The following is a 21,734-nucleotide window of genomic DNA, read 5'->3' on the forward strand; positions in this document are numbered from 1 at the left end:
TGCTGTCCTGGGGGTGGCTGAGCCCTGCCTGCCCACCGGAAGGGGGGAATGAGTTCCCTGGTTTGCTGCGCTTGTGCGCGGCTTTTGCTTTACCTGTTAAACTGTCTTCACCTCAACCCATGAGTTTCCTCACCTTTACCCTTCTGATCCTCTCCTCCACGCCGCACCGGGGGGCAGCAAGCGAGCGGCTGCGTGGGGCTGAGCTGCCGGCTGGCATTAAACCACAACACTATTATAATTTTATACAATAACTTGGTTATAGAGTCTCTGGGAGAATTTTAAAGTAGTGCTTGGCAGTAGCCTGTTAATATTATAAGATGAAAACTGACACCAGAGTCATCCCGTCATCAAATCCCCTCTATGTTGAATGCGCTTCCTTGAATGCCAACTGCAGTGTCGTTATCCCGGTCGATCTTTCTGTCCCTCACTACAGCTACTGTTGTGGCTTTACACTGGAGCAGTACAAAATGCTTAGACCGTAGAAACGGTTAGTCCAGTCTAACAGTGGTCCCAGGCCCAGAGTATCAGATTCATCTTCAATAAACTCTTGACGCTGACACTCCATGGTGTGTAGAGTTGCCAAATTTTAAACTCAGCAGAGAAATGAATGCAAGATAAATAAACAGCAAGATTTTGGCAAAAATAATAATTGCAGCCACCCCGGTTTAGAAAACATGCTAAACCTTTGAACAGTTTTGTTTTAGAAAAGGAAGACTGTTTGAAAAGGATCCAGGGTAAATGTTTTTGGTAGAGAGAGATACACAATTAACAAGGGTAAGTTATCTCCCCTATTAAACCAGCACTCTGTTCTGACCTCTTCTAGACTATTAGATATGCTTTTGAGCCTTGTTTTTCAAGCGCCAAGGGGTGTCGTGTCCTCAGATGAGAGGGTATCAGGATGCTCTCTGCCTAGGTAAAAAAAATGTCATTTGTGCCAATGACAGTCCGCAAGATTTAAAAAAAAAGCTGACAAAATAGCTTTCTCAGCTGGACCTGAAACACTCAGTGAGGATGCGGCCAAGAAAAAAGACACCTCTGTCCGTTCAATGGTAGTTAGGGTGCTGGGAATAAGGAGACAACAAACACAGCTTGCTGCAGGCTTTGCTTTTATAGCAGACCTCTGTTAAGATGGTCTTTCGCGGTCTGGCTGGCACAGAAAGTATCAGGTATCTCACGATGAATGGAATCCCTATGGAAGTGTTGACCGGGAATGGGGAGAGCCCCAGATGGCGTGGGTCAGGCAGACGTTCACTGAACCCAGCAGAGCCCTGTTTCTTCATGTTCACTCCCAGTGAGCCTGATAGGAGTTCAGAAGGTTCCTGGAAATCTTGGAAGAACAGGCTGTTATGGAATTTTTGTGTTTCTACATCTGGCTGGATGTTGATTTTTTTGATTTTCAGCAGAAAGCCTGGAAAGGGGAGAGAGGGAGAACCTTCCTTTGCCAACTGTTTATCCAAACAGGGGAAATGCAGTAGGGGAAACAGCAGTCAGAGGTGATTGACGGAAATCTTTAGAAGAATAAATCCTACCAGGGAGGCTGGCTGTGTGTGCGTATGTGTTGGATTTGTGTCAATGCAACATCGTGCAGAAGAGAGAGGTAAATCAGCCCAGGTAAAGCACCATAGTAATGCAGTTCCTGACATTTGAGCTCCTTTTTTTAGAGCTGGTGCCATTTGGTCTCCATAGCAATGCACTCTGCTGCACAGAAATCCTCTCAGCGTGTGCATAGGATAAAAACATGGAACCGTATCTAGATCTCTGCTAGTCCCCCAACAGGTAAAACTGGGACAGTACTACAGGGGAAATACTGCTGAGCAACGTTATTCTTGAAGTCATGCTCCTATCCAGCACAATCTGGAGCATTTGAATGCTCCCCGTTAGTGCTGTAAGACTCTCTAGCCTTCCTTGCTTAACCTTTTCCCTTTTCCTCTTCCTCCTTCTCTCCTGCCTTCAAATAATCTAGGAATTTATGGTTTTAAGGCCTGAAGAGACGAGGCAAGCTCCTCTCATCTTGCTTTTCTCTCTGAGTGAGGGAGTTAGCCCCTTTGAAATAGCGTTAGATTGTGACCCTGCACTCTCATGTGAACTCTCCCAGACTATGCAGAAATTGCACTAGTTTTTTCTCATGTGTCATTTCTCTTTAATGTAGGAAAATGGTGACTTGATGTAGACCAAGCAATTGCTCTGGTGGAAAAGATCATTGAGCTTAATACAGAGGAAACTAATAGAAATCTCATCAATAGATTTCAGAGAAAACTCTAGGCAATTCAGTAGAAGTCTAATTAGCTTAATTAACCGAATAGATGGAATTCCTTGCCACAGAATCGTTTCTTTTTTAATATTTTGGGTAGCTATTCTTTGAAATTCTAGAAGTTGACATTTGAGTCGGTAAAATGGGTTACTGTTGTTGTACTTTTCTAGGAAGGCGGAGCAGACCTATCTCACTCCTAGGCCAACTCTCTGCCTGTGCCCGATTGTTACAGAAATATAAAGACCTGTGACCACCCTGTTAGCTAAAAGCTAAATATCTGGTTTTATTCTTCCATGACTGTCTGTACTATGAATGGATAACCATAGAGCGAACACTGGCACAGCCTCTGTTGGTAAACCAAATGTGAACAATATAATTCATTGGATCACAAAGGTGGTGGGATTAAGGGACTTCTCTGTAGGACTGCCTTCACAGCTGTGATAAAGCAAATGTAGAAATCAAAGTTGTGATAAATGTGCTTGCTTTGCACTGCTTATTCTATCCTTTACTGCGCACGCCTGCTTGACTTTTCTCATGTCCTATCGATTGCAAAGGTGCCAGCCCACCTGTATGTCTAAAGTTAAGCATAGCTTTGTTAGATACTGGTATAACTATAAATGTTATTTTCTGGATTAATAAATCAAGTTCTTCAAACTTTGTTCCATCAGTAAAGGAGAACACTGGAGAGGCAGCGAAGAAACAGCTCAAGCAGTTACATGTATTCTCAGCTCTTTTGCTCCTACCACTTGCCACGTGCAGAATATTCTGCCCTGGGAGATCAGTTCATGAACAGGAGACACGAGCTTCACCAGAGAGCCCTCTCTTGGTTTTCTGAATGTGATTCAGAATCACAAGACAACTTGGCATGTTGGAAGAAGAGTTAAATCGGTTGACAAGACATTATGTGCTCAAAGCTGATGAAATGAGTTTTCATTTTTATCACATGAATCAACATTTTTCATGTTAATTAACCCTCTTGTAACTTAAACGCAACAGTGCAGCGTTCCTTTCGGAGACCTGCAACTCTCTTTTATTTTCGACTTCTTTCTGGAAGCAAAGCTTACGTTATAATTTTCTCAATCTTAAAATACATTAACCATGGTCTTCCAGCTACAGTACTGAAATACAGAGTCGATTCTCCTAGCTTGTTCAGGTAGTCTAACAGCTTGCCTTTTGGAATCAGAGACAAAATTGCAAATTTTGGAAGCAGTTTTCTGAACAGGACACTGTCTTCAAAAGAAATATCCACAAGTACTCACGCTAGAGCCATGATCCCATAAGGCCAAGAACGGATTTCCAGCCTCTTCGGGCTTTTTATCTCATCTGACGTCAACACCATCCCGCTGTCCGACTCCTGAGTAGCAAGGAAGAGGACATCAGCAGAGTGCCAAATGATCGTGACAGCATGGAGCACTTTTAAATAAAAAATGCCTTGCCATGGGGAGAGTGTGGAGAAGAGTGAGACTAAACCATTGTTAAAGTCGGTAGAGAAGGAAAGCCAAGGAGCTAGTTAGAATACCAAATCCCAGCTATCTTATTTTGTGATGGTATCATTTCTGCAGGTTGATAGAACTTCACCTTATACAACTGTCTCTAGCTACAGAGCCTGCAAAGCAAGGGCAGGAGAGTGCAACTTCTGCTTCACTGTGGCGTGTAGAGGATGGGGCTCCCCGTCTGTGCAGTTATCGGGGAGAGGCTGCCAGCAAGGTGGCCGTCCGTAGACGCTATACTGTGGTGTTCTATTCTGATAGTTGTGTACTGGAACTAATGTAGGAGCTACCAGCTCCTCTGTGCATGATTCCAACCAACAATGTGGAGGGCAAATGTTTGCATCGAAACTCAATTGTGTGCTATTTAGTAAAGCGCTTAACACATAGATGTGTCCAGCTGGTGTGTGAAATTAAGCCCATTCTTCAGAATAGTCTCTTATCAGGGCCTGTATTATCAGTTTTTATCCAATCATCCCTGCTAATGCTGCTATTTAGCCTACGAACATTTGCCTTGTTTTTGTGATGATAAAACCTTTGAGCTGTATTTTGAAAGAGCATGCTTAAAGTGAACATATAAAAAAATAATTTGACATTTTCAAACTTGAAATTGATATGAAACGTGACATATGGATACCATCTAGGTAGGATAGCTGAGATAGGAATGGACAGAAATTCATAAAGAATATATCCAATAATACTAGCTAGGCTCCTCAGAGAAAAAGCACCCTAAATACCAACTAGAAACACGGAAATTTAAAGGAAGTTCAAGTTCAGTATCATTTTTGCAAATCCAAGTGCTTTGCAATGATACGTAGCCTACAAGGCTCGCCGTACTTTGGTTATGGATTGTTTTATGAGCAGTCCAACAAAACCGTCTTCATTAGTTCTCAAGTTGAGGTTGTGATTCTGCTGCCCTTGAAGTTGAGTCTCAAGGCTGCAATTAAAATCAAGCTGTTGTTGTGCGAAGTGCTCCGCAAGCTCACAGACATGCACAGGCCTTGATTTAAGTAATAATAATAAAAAAAAAAATTAAATGTTTGGGCGGGGAGTGGTTCCTTTGCATTTGAAATATTTTGTGATGCTGGGAAGTTGCATGCCTGTCTGTCTGTCAAAACCAAGAAAGCAAAAGACTTCAACATGGGAAGTGAAATGGTAGTTGGTCTTATTTTACCATTCAACATGATTGAAACAATAAAAATAATCCCAGCAAACAACAAATAAAAAGCAAAAGCTTTTTTTTGTAAATGCTTTTGGTAATATATTGGTCATTATTAAGATCAGTCTGGAAGCTGGTTTTCAAAGTATAAAGTGAAATCCTAAATTAATCAAGTCTGACAGAAACTCAGCAGAACCCAGGTTTTCCCTCTGTTTTTTATCTTGACTATTTTCCCTTAAAATCTGTGGTCAACAAACAATTTATCTGAGTGCTGCTTTGCATTTTGCTTACAGAAGAATTGTTAAAAGAATATCAAGAGCTTACAGATAAGTAGCACAATTGCAGGAAGGTGTGGTAGAGCACTTTTAGAGCTCCTGGGCAACTATTTGAAATAATGACCTAATCAGGATTAATGTCTTGATATTGAAGATCATTTTAGTAACCCAAGTGCACTTACTTTGTCCAAAAGTAGATCACACCATAATTTTGCTTTAGAAGATCCTCATTGAAATATCACATTTATTTCTGATCTGTTAATGTATTATTACCCTTTTTTGAAACTTCCCCCCCCTTCATGTAAGGACTGACTTTAAAATGCCACGAATAGGGAGCATTTAGGAAAGCAATGCTCATGCTGGCAGCAGTAATCTCTTACCGATACTGGATCTATCTAGTAAATGTCTTTGTGTGATTCAGAGGGACAGATTTTATCCTGCAAGAGGAAAGATGCGGGAGCCGGAGAAAATTCTAAATCCTAATTCTAATCCCTAAAATGCACTGATAAAGGCACAGAAATTACATCTGGCAAAATACAAGGGAATAATGGGCATCAATTTGTGCTAACAAGAGAACAGATGAGAAATATGCTATATTTGTCAAGGACATCAAATACGACCAGGACAAGTTGCAGCTAGAGACTTGACCCTTCCAGAGGGAGCTGGTCTGAGGAACAGCCCTGTCCGGGAGGGAGCCTTAGCTGAGCGTGGGGACGGTTCCCTGACTAGCAGAGTAGGCAGGCTGGCTTGTTTCTGCAAAACTGTGCGCATCTTTCTTCTCTTTTGCTGCTCTAGCCATCTGATGCTTGCCCTCTTCCTCTGTTAGAAGGTTTCCTGAGGGCTTCATGCTTCCTCCCTAAACTTCAATCTGCTTCCAACATCTCTCACCGAGGCAAGTGGTGTGGACTGCGTATGGCACTGCAGCCAGCGCGTACCTGAACCATCGGGGAAATTAATGAGTTGGGTTGGTTGTCGTTGATTTGTTTGGGTTTTTTAAAATAAGGAAGGAAAAATAGAAAAAAACCCCTCTACCCTTGGAACCTGTAATTTCAGAGGAAGACAACAAGCAGAACGGTCATTCTGTAACAAAACAAGCTTTTGTTTTCCACTGAAGTGAAAATGCAGCCGTTGAACACCCTCCCACCCTGAAGTGCCATTAAACTAGCAATAAATATGTTCACTTAGGGTGGGGAAAAGCCAGGGTTAAAGCCCTTTGAGTGAATCAAGTAGAACAGGAACTTGAATCTTGGTCTTATTCACCGAGAACTGAACACCCTCACCACTGCCAAGTTATTGGCTGTCTCAGCCAGCAAGAATGTGTTCCGGGCACACTTCCTTCTAAAGGCTCCATTTCAATGAGCTCCCATTTTCTTATGGGGGGAAAAATGGTATTGAAATATGTAATATAAAGCCCCTTAGCCTGATCAAAGCCTGGATAGTCCTGCATGAGCTTTTCTCCAAATTATTTGTTAAACTAAGTGCACGTCCCTCTTTGTTGTCACACAGACCTATGTGTGAGATGCAAGGGCCAAATCTTCTGCTTGATTTAAAGCTTTTTCTTAGCAAACAGATTTCAAAAGCTCTAATATCTGTTCCTGGTGCTGGTGACAAGTGATCTGTGAACCCGGTAGAGAAGGATGCAATCACCTCACTTACCTCATGCATCACTTTCTCCTTTTCCACTGGCACCTCATCAAATGTCTTCACACTCAGTGGTCGCTTCTTGCTGTTGTTACTGAAAGCAAGAAAGTTGAGGGGTCAGCATAAAACCCAAGCAGATGCTGCACCAGTTGGTAGCTCAATTAACTTCCCTGACACAGCTCAGTTTCCAGGACCAGTCGTCTTTTTTTGTCTATTTTAACAAATAATTCACTGACAAATTACTCTCTCCAGCTCCTTTAAAGCAGCCATATTGAGAGAGGACAACAAACGGTGCCCAGATATATCAAACCTTTCCCTTCCCTCCTGCTCCCCATATATGTGTGGCTGGAAAGTGCCCGGCGGAGAAGGCCCTGGGGGTGCTGGCTGACAGCCGGCTGGGCATGAGCCAGCAGTGCCCAGGTGGCCAAGGAGGCCACCAGCCCCCGGGCTTGTGTCAGCCCTGGTGTGGCCAGCAGGAGCCGGGCAGGGATGGGGCCCCTGTGCTCGGCCCTGGGGAGGCCCCACCTCGAATGCCGGGCTCAGGTTTGGGCCCCTCGGGACAAGAAGGCCCTTGAGGGGCTGGAGCGTGTCCAGAGAAGGGCAGCGGGGCTGGGGCAGGGTCTGGAGCACAAGTGTGCTGGGGGGCGGCTGGGGGGGCTGAGGGGGTTTAGCCTGGAGAAGAGGGGGCTGAGGGGAGCCCTTCTCGCTCTCTGCAGCTGCCTGAGAGGGGCTGGAGTGAGGGGGGGGTCGGTCTCTGCTCCCAGGTCACCAGTGACAGGGCGAGAGGGAACGGCCTCAAGCTGCATCAGGGGAGGTTTAGGTTGGGTGTGAGGGAAAATGTCTTCCCTGCCAGAGCGGTCAGGCCCTGGCACAGGCTGCCCAGAGAGGTGGGGGAGTCACCAGCCCTGGGGGTGTTAAAAAAACATGTAGACGTGGCACTTGGGGACATGGTTTAGGAAGCACAGAAATGCTGGGGTGATGGTTGGACTTGATGATCCTAGAGGTCTTTTCCAACCTTCATGATTCTATGATTCTATGTTTTCCTTACCCAGTTTCCACTGCACTCCAGCGATTAACACAGTTGTTCAAGTTTTCTTCCACAGGGCAAGTTTTGGAGTTAGATTCTCCATCAGGACACAAGGTGATGTTCAATGGAATATAGTCTTTACCATCCTGTATAATTAATAACATAAAAGAACATCAATCTGGCAAAGAGAATTTTGCACTGCATCTTAGACATAAAAGGTTATTGTATTCAACAGAGCTTTACACTGAGAAAGGACTAGACTTTATTGTAACTTTATGATGTTTCTTCAAAGTGATTACGATGTTCTTCACAATGTATGGAAGTTAGAATGTGTGGCTTTACTCAGCATTTACTGTGTAGGAGGCTTTGTGTGAGGAAAATGGTTCACTTTAGGAAACCTACAACATAGCATGGCTGAAAATGGTCTCTAACATTCCAGTACTCATCTGCAGTTAGCACGTTTTCTCCTCCAGGCCTTTCAGCCCAAGCTATTGCTTCACTGGTCTTTATAGCAGTTACAAGACTTCTAAATGTCCCTGACATACAGCAGAGCAGTGTGATGGTTGTATTGAGGCTGTCAATGTCTGTGCATCCGGTTTAAAAGTGTCTGGCGTTGCTGACTTTCACAGCAGCATCTTTGAAGAGTTTGCAGCAATTTCTTTGTGATCATGACTACATTCCAGATGTGTGGCTGTTCTGCCTCAGTGAAAGTGAACAGAATTTCACCAATCTGCACTTCAGGAAAGCAGTCACAGAATCCCAGAATCCCAGACCGGTGGGGGGTGGAAGGGACCCCTGGGGATGATCCCGTCCCACCCCCTGCTTGAGCAGGCACACCCAGAGCAGGGGCACAGGACAGCGTCCAGGTGGGGGGTGAATGTCTCCAGGGAAGGGACCCCACAGCCTCTCTGGGCAGCCTGTGCCCCTGCTCTGGCACCCGCACAGGGAAGGGGTTTGTCCTCATATTTAAGTGGAACTTCCCGTGTTCCAACTTGTGCCCGTTGCCCCTTGGCCTGGCGTTGGGCACCACTGAAAAGAGCCCGGTCCCATCCTCCTGACACCCACCCTGCAGATATTTATAGGCATTGATGAGATTCCCTCCCCCCCAGTCTTCTCTTCTCCAGGCTGAACAAAACCAAGTCTTTCCTCAAGTCCACTGTATCGGCATTACATAGGCCTCTTTGGGAATTCCAAGGGACTTGTCTCAGGGACACCTAAATCCAAGTTTAAGCCATGTGTTTGGGAGGAGGGGAGGGAGCAGCATGAAGTCACAAAACCCCTATGGCAAATATGACTTTAACAGATTTTGGAATTGGTAAAAGAATATTGCCTATGTATATAATTTTTGCTTATGTTCAACATAAGGAGCTGCAGTTTAGCAAGACCCAGTCCTTAAAATGGTAGCCTTAAAGGATTTTATTTCTTGTCCTTACAAGAAATTGGTGCTGCAAGTTTAATAGAATTCAGTACACATCTTAATAAGCTCTGCACTGTCATTACACCCCTGCAGTAATCTCCAGAAATGACTCTTCCTTTAAATCCTGAAACTGTTTGTCCAAATTTCCCTTTCCTTGATTTTTTTTTTTTAATTTTGAAAAGCAGTTAAGTGCCCTATTCCCTTATCGTGATTTTTATGTCTCCTTAATTTACTTTGGTTATTGGATGAAACTCACAAGCTCTTCATACTGCAGACCGGGCCCTCTTCAACTTAGCTTCACTAGATTTGTTTACAAACAGGAAGGAGCTGGAGGAGAGAGTTTGATTTCTTCTTAAATTAAATCGACAGTTATATAACTGGTCTGGTTGTTTTTACTGGAGAAGAAAAAAACTGATTTAACTATTATGAAATTAATAATTATGTAATTGACTTTCTGAGCTTTAAACTGCATCATTTTAAAGCTCCTAAGAGCACTGATGAACATAAGCTCAGAAAATGAGAGAGAAAGTTCAGACCAACTACCGGCAGTTTACTATGTTGGAATCTAATTAAAATTGTTTGTGAGATAAAGCACTATTGTTCCTCTAAGGAGCAACTGAGCCTTTTTTTAATTAATGTAAGTTTCTGCTTATTATGGATGGATGAACATCTAGTTTTGAACCATAATCCCCTTTGCATAGTTAACATTTTCTTTACTCATCCCAGCAGCCGTTTACTTTGTGACCTCTGTTATGAAGTCAGACCTAATATTACTGCTCAAGACAGCCTTTACCCACGCGCGCGTATGCGCATATCCACCTACGTCTATGGGTACACCTTTGTTGAAGAGGTGTTCGCATTGCTGTACCTGCTGTACGTTGGCTTGAAGAAGGTCTCCTAAGCGCTCCACGAGCTCGGTGAAAGTAGGCCTCTCTGTGGGTACGCCATGCCAACAGTCCAGCATTGTCTGGTAGCTAGATAAAAACACAGGGATTAAGAATGGGAAAGGGTAGGAGCTTTGCTTCCAAATTCTTTCTTTCTGCTGCTGCTTGTGTTGGCCATTGTTTGGATAGGTTTGGATTAAGGCAGGTTGAAATCTCCATGTGCTGAAATTCTATTCTAGTTTCTGTGGGGGATGCTTTTTCCTTCTATCTTCCTGCCTCAGCTGAGCCTGTGTGTTTTTTATTTTCACCTAACTTAAAATTGGCTGATGGGCTCCACTGATATTGCTGAAATAAGTCATAGCCAGGGGTGCCTAGTTTCTGTCACAGAATTGGAAATCAAGGCAGACACAGCAGTCTCCTGAACTGAGATTCATGAACTACAACTGATATGGAGAGATCTGTTAATCATCTTGTTGGCAAAGGTCAAGCTGGCTCAGTCTGTCTTTAGCAATCATCTGTGGCATCAGGACACCCAAGATATGCACAACTACAGTGTTCACTGAAAACAAAATGCATAGCTGTCATCTGATGTGGACTTCTTCCCCCTCCACACTTAAATACAATCTCTTTTGTAATACTTAAATGACACGTGTCAGCTCTCAATACAAAACCAGGAGCTCTTACACTTCTGGAGTGGAGTACTCTGGAGATCTCATCCGGGTTCCTTCTTTGAGCCGTCGGCAAAAGTCCTCATCTATCTGCACTCCGGGGTATGGTGAGGCACCTGATGGGAGAAATAAGGAAGAGGCTCCAGAAGGGCACAATCCCTATTTCTCAGTCCAGTGAATTAAACACCTCTTAGTGATATCTGCTGAGCATTCAAGATTAGACCTAGAGTCTGACAGTAAAAGAAGTGAGAGCAAAGAAGGGGTTGCAATCACTATCTACATGTTTTGTTTGGAAACCCTTTACAGACTCACTCTGTCTCTTTAGAGATTTCAATCACGCTGTCTCCTCTGTGATCATGGTATAGCCAGGACAACTCCAAGGTAAAATATGGCAGAAGAAAAGTAAATTTTATTAGTTTGAGACTTTAGATGGCCTGTTGGTCAGTGGTAGAAAAGTTCCAGCTCATTCAATTGGTTACATACTGTTGTCCAAACTGTCACTCTGCAAATACCCGGCACGAGCTGAATACACATGAAGTAAGTAAGTCCCACTCATCATTCATTGCCTTAGAACCTCTGGCCTCACTGGCCTCTGTGAGTAAGTGCCCAGAAAGCTGTAGGCTTCTAGCTCCTGCAGAAGGCCACGAGAACATTGCAGTTCAACGTCAGGTATAGAATGGTAGTCCTTCTCTCCTAGTCCACCAATTTAGTGTTGTATATGTATGATGCAGTCCTACAGGTAAAATTTCCTTGAAAAGTGACCTTCCAAATTTTTAGCCTTGTTTTCCTTTTTGAGTGCGAGCTCAATGCTACTTCTTTTCAGGGCCACTCAATTGTCAGCGTGAAACCTGGGAGGACAGTTCATGGCAATGGTAATTGCTTTTGAGAGGTAGACTTCTGTAAAGGGGCTGGTAGCATTATATTAACTTGCACAAAAGTTGGCCTACCAGTCATCAGAATGAAGGAGTGAGACTTATTTAATTTTCTGTGTACGTGTCTGTCTGCAGAGGAATGACTAGTGTAAATCTATGTATGCATTCAATGTGCTCTTTGACTAATGAGCGAGTCGGGGCTTTTCAGAGGTTGTGATCTTTGTTGTATGATATCTGTACTTTATGATGCACCATAAATAAGGGGAACAAAAATATAATTTGAGAAGGAGCTCTGGCATCTGAGTAATCCAGACCTCATAAGTAACATTCAAGAGACGTCTACACTGAGGTTTGAAAGGTTGCTGACCCTATTGCAGATAGACCTGAGAGATCTGTAAGCTTTCCTCCCTTCCTTCACATGCAGTGCAACCCTTGTCTTTAACGTTTTGTCATCCTAGATGCTGGATGGTGAATTTGGAAGAAAATTTAATCAAGTCTTAACATAGGGGGTTGAAGGGAATCTGGATCTGTATCCAGCCCTCGAGGAATCTGTATATGATTTCCCATCTATCACATCCTTGCGTATTTCCTGCATTCCCCCCCCCGACCCCCATTGGAAACACCATCATGTGCTGTGCACTTGGGGGCACAACAAGCACAGCAGAAATCTTTTGGATGAAAGCAGTGAAGAGGGTGCCAAAATGTGGCTGTTCCCAGAATTCTACTCTCTGAATCAGTCTGCAAAACAGCACTGGGGAGCAGAGATCCCGGCAACTTCCTAAGAGGGCATCTCAGCACAGCAAATAGGCTCCGATGACATTCAAAGCTCAGGGAGGCTTAGCCACAGCACATCTGAGTTCCCTTGGTGTGCAAGTATCAGATCACAGCGTTAAGAGTGTTTCTGGAGTTATGTAGGTTGGAAATAGTTAGGAGCATAATTTCTGCTTTATATATTGATTTTCCTTCCTAGTTTTGTCCTGGCCTATCATTATGATCCTAATAACCTGGTAACGTAATGTTCAGCTCATGTGGTATCACCCATTAGCCAAAGATCTCAAATAGCCATTTATCAACTCACACGATCTCTCTGAATAAACAGATGGATAGAAACTATAGTGCCACTTGCCCAACGTTACACTGTGACAGAAGGGTAAAGATCGAAGCAGGGTCTGGGAGCACTAACCTGCTCTCTGTTTACATCTCCTGAACCCTCACTAGCTTGTCTTTTCCTCTGTACAGGTTTATCTTTGCAAACCTTTACAAGGTACTGAGACTTCATGAATACATCTGCAACTTGCCCAGTTGATCCCGTATCTATGGAACAGTGGCACAGCCTCTCCAGAGAAGTGAGCATAAGCCTCACTTGATCTAATTAGGCCTAGATTGTCAATGTACTGGGGCAACACTGAAAACAGCACCCCTCATTGGGGAAGAGGTGGGCCTTTTTCATTCATTTCTGACGGCATGTAGGATTGTTGTGCCATCATGGCCAGCCGATTTCCATCAGGAGGAGCTGGATGGAGTCAGGCCATTGATGAGCTGTCCCACTGTTCTACGCTGACCAATTTGATGTGCCAGAGAGACCCCATGGTTTGCCGAGTACCACTGGCCGGATCTGGCTCATGAGCACAGCAGAGGTTATTGATAAGAATTTGTCTCGCAAATACATTGACTGTGACTGAGACCTCAAGGGCAATGTGGTAGAACTGGATGAGGATGGAGAATTCCACTTGATCTCACAATCTGAGTTATCTTTCTTTGATTACATCATTGATCATATCAACTGCAATATGTTGGCGAGAGCAAGTACAGGGAAGGCAAAGAATAATTTTTGATTGCAAGATCTTTTGGTAGTTTATATTTTGACCAGTGCTGGCCTCTTACCAGCTGGAGGCAGCTCAGATATCAAAAGCAAGGAGCTCTCCCTTTGCCCCCTCCACTCGCCGTTGTGCTTCATCTGGACTATGTGATAAGCCTAGTACCTTGGATTCAGGATGCTGAGACAGCTTGGGAGAAAAGTAGGCAGAACCATATGGTGCAAGGTCTACACATGGTGTTTTCTTTGAGGGAAATCTCTTCCAAAATACTCAAAGATGTGGCATGCATTGGATATGGTAGCACTCTTTTGATCTCCGTTTTATTTTAGTGGGATAACAAGATGCTATAATAGATGTTATACTACCAGGAACTGCTTGTTTACATAATTACCTTTGGTTGCTTTTTGAACAGTGTACATTTAAATTCCAGGAGACACCAACATTCTGTAATGCACCCTGTGATTTCAAGATGTATTAAACATTGTAGGCATTACCTGACATGAGGTGCTCTGGCCCCTTTTAAATAATGCAAAACTCAGTGCAAACTCGGCCCCAAAGGAATATTAACACTCTTGCAAGTCCTGATTTCTCTGTGTATCACCAAAATGGATCCACTCTGCCAGCCTTCCTATCATGCTTCATTCAACTTCTGACCCCGAAAGGGCCCATGTCCAAACCAAACTGCGTTTTGCTAATCAGTAAATTTTCCTATTTTAGAGGGTGCTAAGCCTGTGGGACCCAGTAAAAAGCAGCAGTTGTAAATGGGAGCCAAAACATACCCTGTAGCAACGACAAACAACTTCCATCCCCTGGCTCTCAATGATCTGTAAAACTTTTATATAAGAGAGTTCAATCAGTGACACAAATCCTTAATTAAATATTTATCGTGTGAGCTGCAGATGTGAGTGGTGCCAAACCACAGACATGCCTGGATGATCTGTATGAAAAACCCTCTTAGAGAAAATGACTGCTTTTGAATCCGTGCCACGGATTGAAGAAAGTAGTTTGTGATCTACGTCATAATGAGGGCAGAGGCTGCTCCACGGATGGCAGCCCTTGGAGTAATTTAGTAGATTCCTCTGAATTCAGAAGAGGACAGTCTATTGTTCCAAGTAAGCACCTTTGTTAAGAAAAGAGACTATCTAAAACGAAAAGAAACCGGGTAAATTTTTTTAAAAACAGTTAAAATAGAGGTGAATTTCAGTCACTATATTTTAATTTTTATTAGTCTTCAGTATTAAAGGCCAAATGACCTCAAGTTCACTTCTGTTAAACTCTGTCAGGCCCTTTGGGAGTGGTATAAGCAGTTTGCCTTCTGCGGTGGTCCTTGCCATTCATCACTATTCCGTTCATCTGGTTCCTTGGAGATGCCCAACGGAGGGACTGTCCCCTCGGAGTGTGCCTCTGCGTGCTAATGCTAAGGCATCTTCTCGAATAACGTGTTAGAACTGGGGCATTGCCGGTGCTTCTGGAGCTTCGTCTTTCTGGGGTGTTTCAAAACACATTCAGCAGGGGATGCTGTTACAGAGTCATGGAGGTGCTACACCAAAGTCACAAAACTCTAAATAAATAGGACGGAACTCCAGAGAAAGCAATAACTGCCCCTTGTTTTAACCATTTTGGTAGGAACCTTCTGGTTTGCATGCTGGTACAAACTAGAGAAAAGTCAAATCAAAGGCTTGGACTGAAATCAGGTTGTGATCTTTGCAGCCAGCCCTAAATAAAGATTAGGATAGAAACAGCTCCAGACTTTGCACCCAAGTCTGCACTTGGCATCTTGAGCCTGATCATTAATTTCAACTGATCCATGAACTCAAGACAGTAGGGGATGACAGAGTTTGCTGTAAAATTCAGCAGCTTAAGTTGACAGTGCTTCTTGTTTTCTTTTGTCTGCAAATGCTGATTAAAAAGCCAGAGCTGACATTCCTAAATTCCCTCAGGAAAACAAAACTTGCCACTCTGCAAGGAGAATCTGAGAGCGGCAAAGTCCAATTGTCTGTAAGGCTGCTTGTCTAAATTTCAGGGCTTTATCTGCTGGACAGTAACCAGATCTCGGTGAGGCTGAGATTTCTAACAGCACTGTAAGATGAAATCTATAGAACGTAAAGAACACCATTACTATTCTTTCAAAAATGTTGTGGGTTGCAAATGATATGGCCAGAAGAGTATGCATTCTGCCTGTTCGCTGCCAAAATGACTTATGCAGAGTCTAGCGCTGGTTCTCGTATCAACCTGGTGGCAGCTGCTGCCAATACATTTTTCTTACTTAGAAAATTGTACTTTGATTTCATGGGGAAGATAATCGGGCTGGGATAAAATGTCATGTGGGCAAATTCCCTTGCGTTCCATGGGCTGCCACTAGCGACATCAGACCACTGTGTCAACAGCAGCGTAATCCTCTGCAACCTTTGAGCTGTGTGGTTTCCTGAAGCAGACTGCTTAGGGGAAAATACCGTTTGACAGGGAAACTCTTCATTTCTCTCTCTCAAAAGAAATATATTTCACTCCCGAGCAGCAGAGCCTTGCATTATCTCTGTGCTCTGTTGGTTTCAATTATTACAAATGTTAGGTTCAGAGCTTTGGATTTTGTTTTGGTGTCTGCTCTCCTGTACTTTGCCAGGTGCCAGTTCTCAATGACTTCAGTCCTGTGATGCTGTTTTACACCTGATCTGCACTGGGCAATTTTATTAACCAAAATAGAAACATGGCACCACGTTATCATCGTTTGTTTAAAGCTTTTCATAGCAACAAAACCATAAATTTGGGAGGGGGGGGAAGTTTTAAGCCATTCTTACCTAGAGAAAAGATTTCCCATAGCAGCACTCCAAAAGACCATACGTCACTCTGTGTTGTGTAAATTTTGTCGAAAATAGCTTCTGGAGCCATCCACTTGAGTGGAAGTCTTGCCTAAGGATACAAAAGACACAACACATTGTCAGAACTGTTGTTACTGAACTGCCCAAGCCCTAGGGGAATACAGACTTGAGGTTAGCGCTTCCAAGTTTCTTCCACTTACATCTCCTTTCCGTACATAGTCGGGGTCTTTATAAATATCCCTGGCTAGTCCGAAGTCACAGATCTTAACCACGTTGTTCTCTGAAAGAAGGATGTTCCTTGCTGCCAAATCCCGATGAATGCACTGTGAAGGAAAGAGGACGAGGAAGATCAGAGGGTCTGCCTGGAGGATGAGTCACTGCTAGAGCAGAAAGCATGAGACCTTCTTTGGAATTGGAAAGATAAATGAACTCTTGTTGTGAGCAGGTTAGAGAGGAGAAATGTGTGTGGGAATCTGCTGCAAATATAGTCATCTGTAAAAGAGAAAATAACTCAGGGAACAAGCCAAGTATTACAGTCAGTTTTCTGATTTTTCTGTGTGAAATAACTTTCACAGTTATGGGGACACAAAGGAAGCGCCATTTGCTAGTTAATTTTTCTGTGGCAAATTGGGGAGAGGTCAAAAAGCAGCCGCAGCTACGCTTGCAAACGCAGGCCCACGAGTGTGTGAGACTGGGGGAATTGCACACAGGCTCATGATTTCTGTGTGTGCTGTCCTGGGAGCTGTGCGGTAGGTGCAAGCTCTCAGGTTTGTGCCTACTTTGGCATGTGCATTACATACAGTTTACTTCAAGAACAGGCATTCCGCAGGCTACAAATGCACTATTTTTTCTCAAAAAGTGGTGCTAGCTTTGCTTATAGCCTCCAACAACGCCAACAAGCTAAATAAATAGCTGGGTACTCCCTCTTCATTTTTCAGTAGTACTTTTGTTGACCATATTACGAGGATCTTTCTCTATGAGAAGCCTTTTCTGCATTTATTTATGAGTCATTTGCGTGAATTGTCTTACAATCTGTGTTTGCTCCTTCTATCTAAACTCTCATGTTACAGAAGCCAGTCCTTGTAGCCAAGTACATGATGGATATTCCTTCACAACTCCTTCAGTGCTACTTATTGCTTAACCACCAGAGCTAATGTGATCTCCAACACTTTAATAAAGAACAAAAAGCAGACTACTCAGGCTCAAAAGTATATCTGGATTTCTTCATATCAGATACTCATGATTCTGTGAAAGAAGTTCAGCCCTGACGTTTTAATGAGCTCACTTTTCGGGAGGCGAGGAACTCCATGCCTTTTGCCACTTGGAAGCTGTAGCAGATCAGATCCTCCAAAGTCAGGGGCCGCTTGTACAGATCCTCAGCATCTAGGAGAGATCACAGACACAGCAAAACGCTAGCGCTACAGCTACAAGCTTTTTTAGCACTGGTGCATGCATGCTGATGACCCCAGCCCCGCACCTGAGTATTGTTACATGAGTTCTCTACTAGGATCACGACTCTGGTTTAGGAACCACTGACTTAAAGGCAGAAGATGAGATGATTAAAAAAAGTTCCATGCAACATTAATCATGTCATTTAGCTATGGGGAAAACAACCGCTGGGGATACAAGTGAGGCAAACTATTTATAGTGTGCGAGTGACAAGAGTGGGGACAGACCGGCCCCACAAATCTGGTGAGATATTGCTATTACTCCTCTTACACAACAGGAGCAGCTTTTATATGCATATGTTATTGCAAATCTCTCTCTGTGAGAAAGTTGGAGCGAGGCACAGGCAAGAGAAAGAATTTGCGATTTCAGGAACAAGTCAAGCTGTGTGAGGGCTCATAAAGTGTGTGACAGTGTGTGTGGCACTAGCCAAGTAACAGAAAACTTTGCAATAAAAGATCTGGGATTAGGTAGGTTTCTTTTACCTTCTTCATCATCTTCTGAATCGCTGTAACTCTTATCTTCTATAAATCCTGAGCTGGCGGAGCTTCCTGTGCTGGCTACGCTCTCAAGGCGCCTCTTGATCAGTTCGGTCAGATCACTGTTGGACTCATCCAGACTTTTCTCTGCTTGGTCAGAGTTTTCCTGGGACTAGAAATGGTAGAAAACCAGTTTTTAGCTTTGGATGATGCAACACCTGGGCATTCAAAATACGTACAGGAATGGCATATGGAGAAAGCGTCCTCTGGAGATGAGCTCAAAACGTGTTTGAACACCATGTTCCCTCAGCAGCAGAACTAATGAAGCCTGGTTTCCTATTTATTAATACAGAACCTCCCATTTTACTCATAGCAATACTCCACCATATAAGTTAGCTGGAAGCTGGCCAGGTGAGGCTGATCGATGAGCAGAGAGACATTGTAATCCTGTACCTCTTGCTGTCTTAGGAAAACATGCTAAAAATCACAGTTCAAAGTACGTGCGTGATGTGCACTGACATGCATCTGTCTCACCCTCTCCTGGGGAGTGGGACATAACCAGTCCCTGGAATTCGTGAAAACAATGGTGAGAAAAGGAATTTTGAGTGACTGTACAAGGAAGATCTTCTGTTACACAAAGTACCTTATGTACTCTTGTGCCTGTACACAATAGGTATAATAAGAATAATAATAATAGAATCATCCGGGAAAATAATCTTGGGGAGGCTCCGGTTTCTGGCAGGGCTTAGATCAGAGAGCCCTTTCAATGCCGTATTTTCACAATGAGGAGACAGTCCCATCCTCTCCCCGTCACTGATTTCTGGCCTCCCGCGTCTTCCCCCGTATCCTAGCCCAGTTTGTGCTAGCACGGATGTTCGTGTGGATGCAGACAGCCGCGTGGACACCAACCCCATTTGCTTAGTTTAAATGCAGGCTGTGTTCGTGATCCAGTTCGCGGCATACAGCACAGACCTTCAGGTTGGCACGGGGGAAGGGAGAACACAGAAGATGGGAATAAGCAGAAGATGGAAGCATAAGAAGATGATGCTTTTGGTAGCTAGGGGTGGGGGTAGGGTGGGTGTAGAAGCGGAAATCCCCAAACTGGGCTTGTATTATGGGAGGGTTCACCTTCTCCTAGTTCAGTTGAAACCAGTTTTTCACTACTACTTTGTTGTCCCCCTTGTGCTGGGTAGTACCTCCCAAGTAATTCCCTCTCTCTTGAATGCACTAGAGTGCTTGGGTATTTGCAAGTAATTCTTTAGTAGGTGCTAGAAAAGGATGGGAGTGAGATCCTACAGGGCAAAAGGTTTCCATTTTTTCCTCATACAAATTGAAATGTGCTGAGAACATAAAGTGCCTGTATAAATACCAAACCGCCTCGGTGCCAATGCAGAAAGAAATCCAGCTTGTGGTCAGGGGTTGTTAATTCTCTGCCTTGTGACTATGAGAAGCCCGTCATTTTGTTACCTTATATGCAATGAAATCTCCTCGTTTTCCTCTTAGGTAGTTGGACAGGTTTCCGTATTTGCAATATTCTACTATGACCATTAAAGGACCTAAAAAGAGAATGAAAGTCAAATGAGTTTTGAAGCACTGCAAAGCACTTAATACTCACTTATCCTCACAAATCCGCTTCAAAATAAGTAAATGCTGATATTCCTATTAGATGAGGAAATTAGGAAACAGAGAGGTGACACCGCAGAAGCACACCATCAGCAGTGGGTATGGAGGGAAGGGAATACAGTTCTGATTCTTAGACGGTAACACTCGGTATTTATTCCTTATTTATAAACAAAAGAAATTTCAGAATGATAAATAAGAATATACAATCCCATACGCTATTAAGGTTGTTTTACTCTATACATAGATCCATAGCATGGAGCGGCCTTCATTTTTCTCTGCTCCCTTCACAATTGTTTGTTTTGGGTGGAGGTCAGGGCCACAGACAGATCTTAGTCAAAAGTGGCAAAAATATTTAGTCTAAAGTTTTTAAATGCCTGAAAAATCCTATCAGTTTCTTCCTTTCTTATTTCTGTGCAAACTACTGTAGAGTTCAGTGCATTTGCTCCTTTTGTACAATTATGCCTAATTTTGAAATCTGCTTGAAAATGCTTTTATGTTTCAGTGTGAACTTTAGGAAAGGCAACAGCCACGGTCTCTACTTTTAGCATAATCGCTGCCTTTTGTCATAATGAAAAGTAAGATGAGGTGAAGTCGTGGGACTAGAATGCATATGAAGATGTATTATTATCAATCCTAAGTAACCAGACTTTCATGTCCAGAAACCCTTTTCTGTCTAGAAGGTCCGTAGCTCAGACTTAGGAGTTTGAACTTCAAGGGGAAAGTGCTGAGCGCCGCACTTGGCCATTGGGAAGGAGTCAGCCCTAAGCAGCACTTCTGCCTGGCTCCATCAGAAACTCCCACGCAGGCTTGTACTGCAGCCTGCGCCCTTGGTCCAGCCCGACGCGGACAGTATTGACCGGGAAGGCTGAGAGCCGGGCTGTGACGGGGAGCGGAGGGGTCAAGGAGGGAAGGGCGAACCTTAGAGATTCTGGTTGCTGCGTCCTGTCTGAGGCTGGGAGACGTGTACTGCTCGGAAGCGGATCGCTCCATTAAAAGGGAGATGGTGAATTCTAGCAATAATAACCAATAACTTACCAATAATAACATTGCGTATTTCTGCCAGGCTTTTTATTTGTACAAGTCCTATAGCACTGCTAGACTGAATACGTGCCTTTGGTCCTAGGCATGGCCTCTCCCTATTTTATTTCCTCATTGTAAAGCATGTACTAGGCGTTAGTTCTCACCGCTTAACATCAGATGCTCAGCCAAGGTGTTAAAATTTATTTGTTACATTTTTAGAATAATATATGTGCATACTTCACATCAGTCTTCATCAGGAATACCGTTATATAAAACCTAACAAGGAAGGAGAAAGCACTGTATTCTGCAGTGGCATTTTAATAGTAACTCTTATCCTTAGATAAGACTTAGTCTGTCTTGAGAGCTCAAGGCTATTTTTCTTTAGTCTGCAGTTGCACTGCTCAAAGGTAAACAAACCAGCGCCCGCCTAGAGGTGCCTCAGTGCCCTGCAAGGCTGTGCTGCACCGCTCTGCTCCGTCCACTGCTCCCCAGAGTAATCAGTGCCTTTCCTCCTAGGCAGCTGGCAGGGAAGAGCGAGGGTTACCCCGTCACCCAGGAGGGCAATCAGGATGGAGCAGGCTAGAGAATGGGAAACTGAGGGACTCCCAGGAGTTGTTCCTCAGAGGTTGGACAATCACAGTATTTGATCGGTTCCTGAGACGTGTTTTACTCTGCAACTAGAACTCTGTGGCTGAATTAGTGCTTTGGTTAAAAACTACCGATCTCTTAGTAATGCCGCCATGTTTTAGGCACCTGTTTGTATTAAGCCACCTCACTGACTTGTCAGGAGCGGAGAGTCACCAGCATTCATCATGTTACCTCCTCTCTGCTCACAGTCCCAAGCAAAGATCT

The 21,734-nt window shown here is 43.7% G+C and overlaps 2 protein-coding genes across 3 annotated transcripts in view; one reads left to right on the forward strand and one right to left on the reverse strand.

Annotated features, from left to right (window-relative positions):
* The window catches only part of LOC142063012 (uncharacterized), a 313,397-nt gene that overhangs the window by 115,655 nt on the left and 176,008 nt on the right, over positions 1-21,734 (forward strand). The window lies entirely within an intron of this gene.
* LOC142063009 (vascular endothelial growth factor receptor kdr-like) overlaps positions 1-21,734 on the reverse strand; it is a 142,134-nt gene that overhangs the window by 11,929 nt on the left and 108,471 nt on the right. For both annotated transcript variants that reach the window (XM_075106285.1, XM_075106284.1), the window contains exons 20-29: positions 19,707-19,795; positions 18,246-18,411; positions 17,600-17,697; positions 16,515-16,637; positions 16,294-16,405; positions 10,826-10,925; positions 10,126-10,231; positions 7,862-7,986; positions 6,829-6,907; positions 3,511-3,605 (exon numbers count right to left, since the gene is read on the reverse strand). In XM_075106285.1, the coding sequence (XP_074962386.1) occupies positions 3,511-3,605; positions 6,829-6,907; positions 7,862-7,986; positions 10,126-10,231; positions 10,826-10,925; positions 16,294-16,405; positions 16,515-16,637; positions 17,600-17,697; positions 18,246-18,411; positions 19,707-19,795 (1,093 nt within the window). The remainder of the gene's footprint in view (positions 1-3,510; positions 3,606-6,828; positions 6,908-7,861; positions 7,987-10,125; positions 10,232-10,825; positions 10,926-16,293; positions 16,406-16,514; positions 16,638-17,599; positions 17,698-18,245; positions 18,412-19,706; positions 19,796-21,734) is intronic.

The sequence above is a fragment of the Phalacrocorax aristotelis genome, chromosome 11 (genome assembly GCF_949628215.1).
Source record: "Phalacrocorax aristotelis chromosome 11, bGulAri2.1, whole genome shotgun sequence".
In the NCBI taxonomy this organism is placed as follows: Eukaryota; Metazoa; Chordata; class Aves; order Suliformes; family Phalacrocoracidae; genus Phalacrocorax; species Phalacrocorax aristotelis.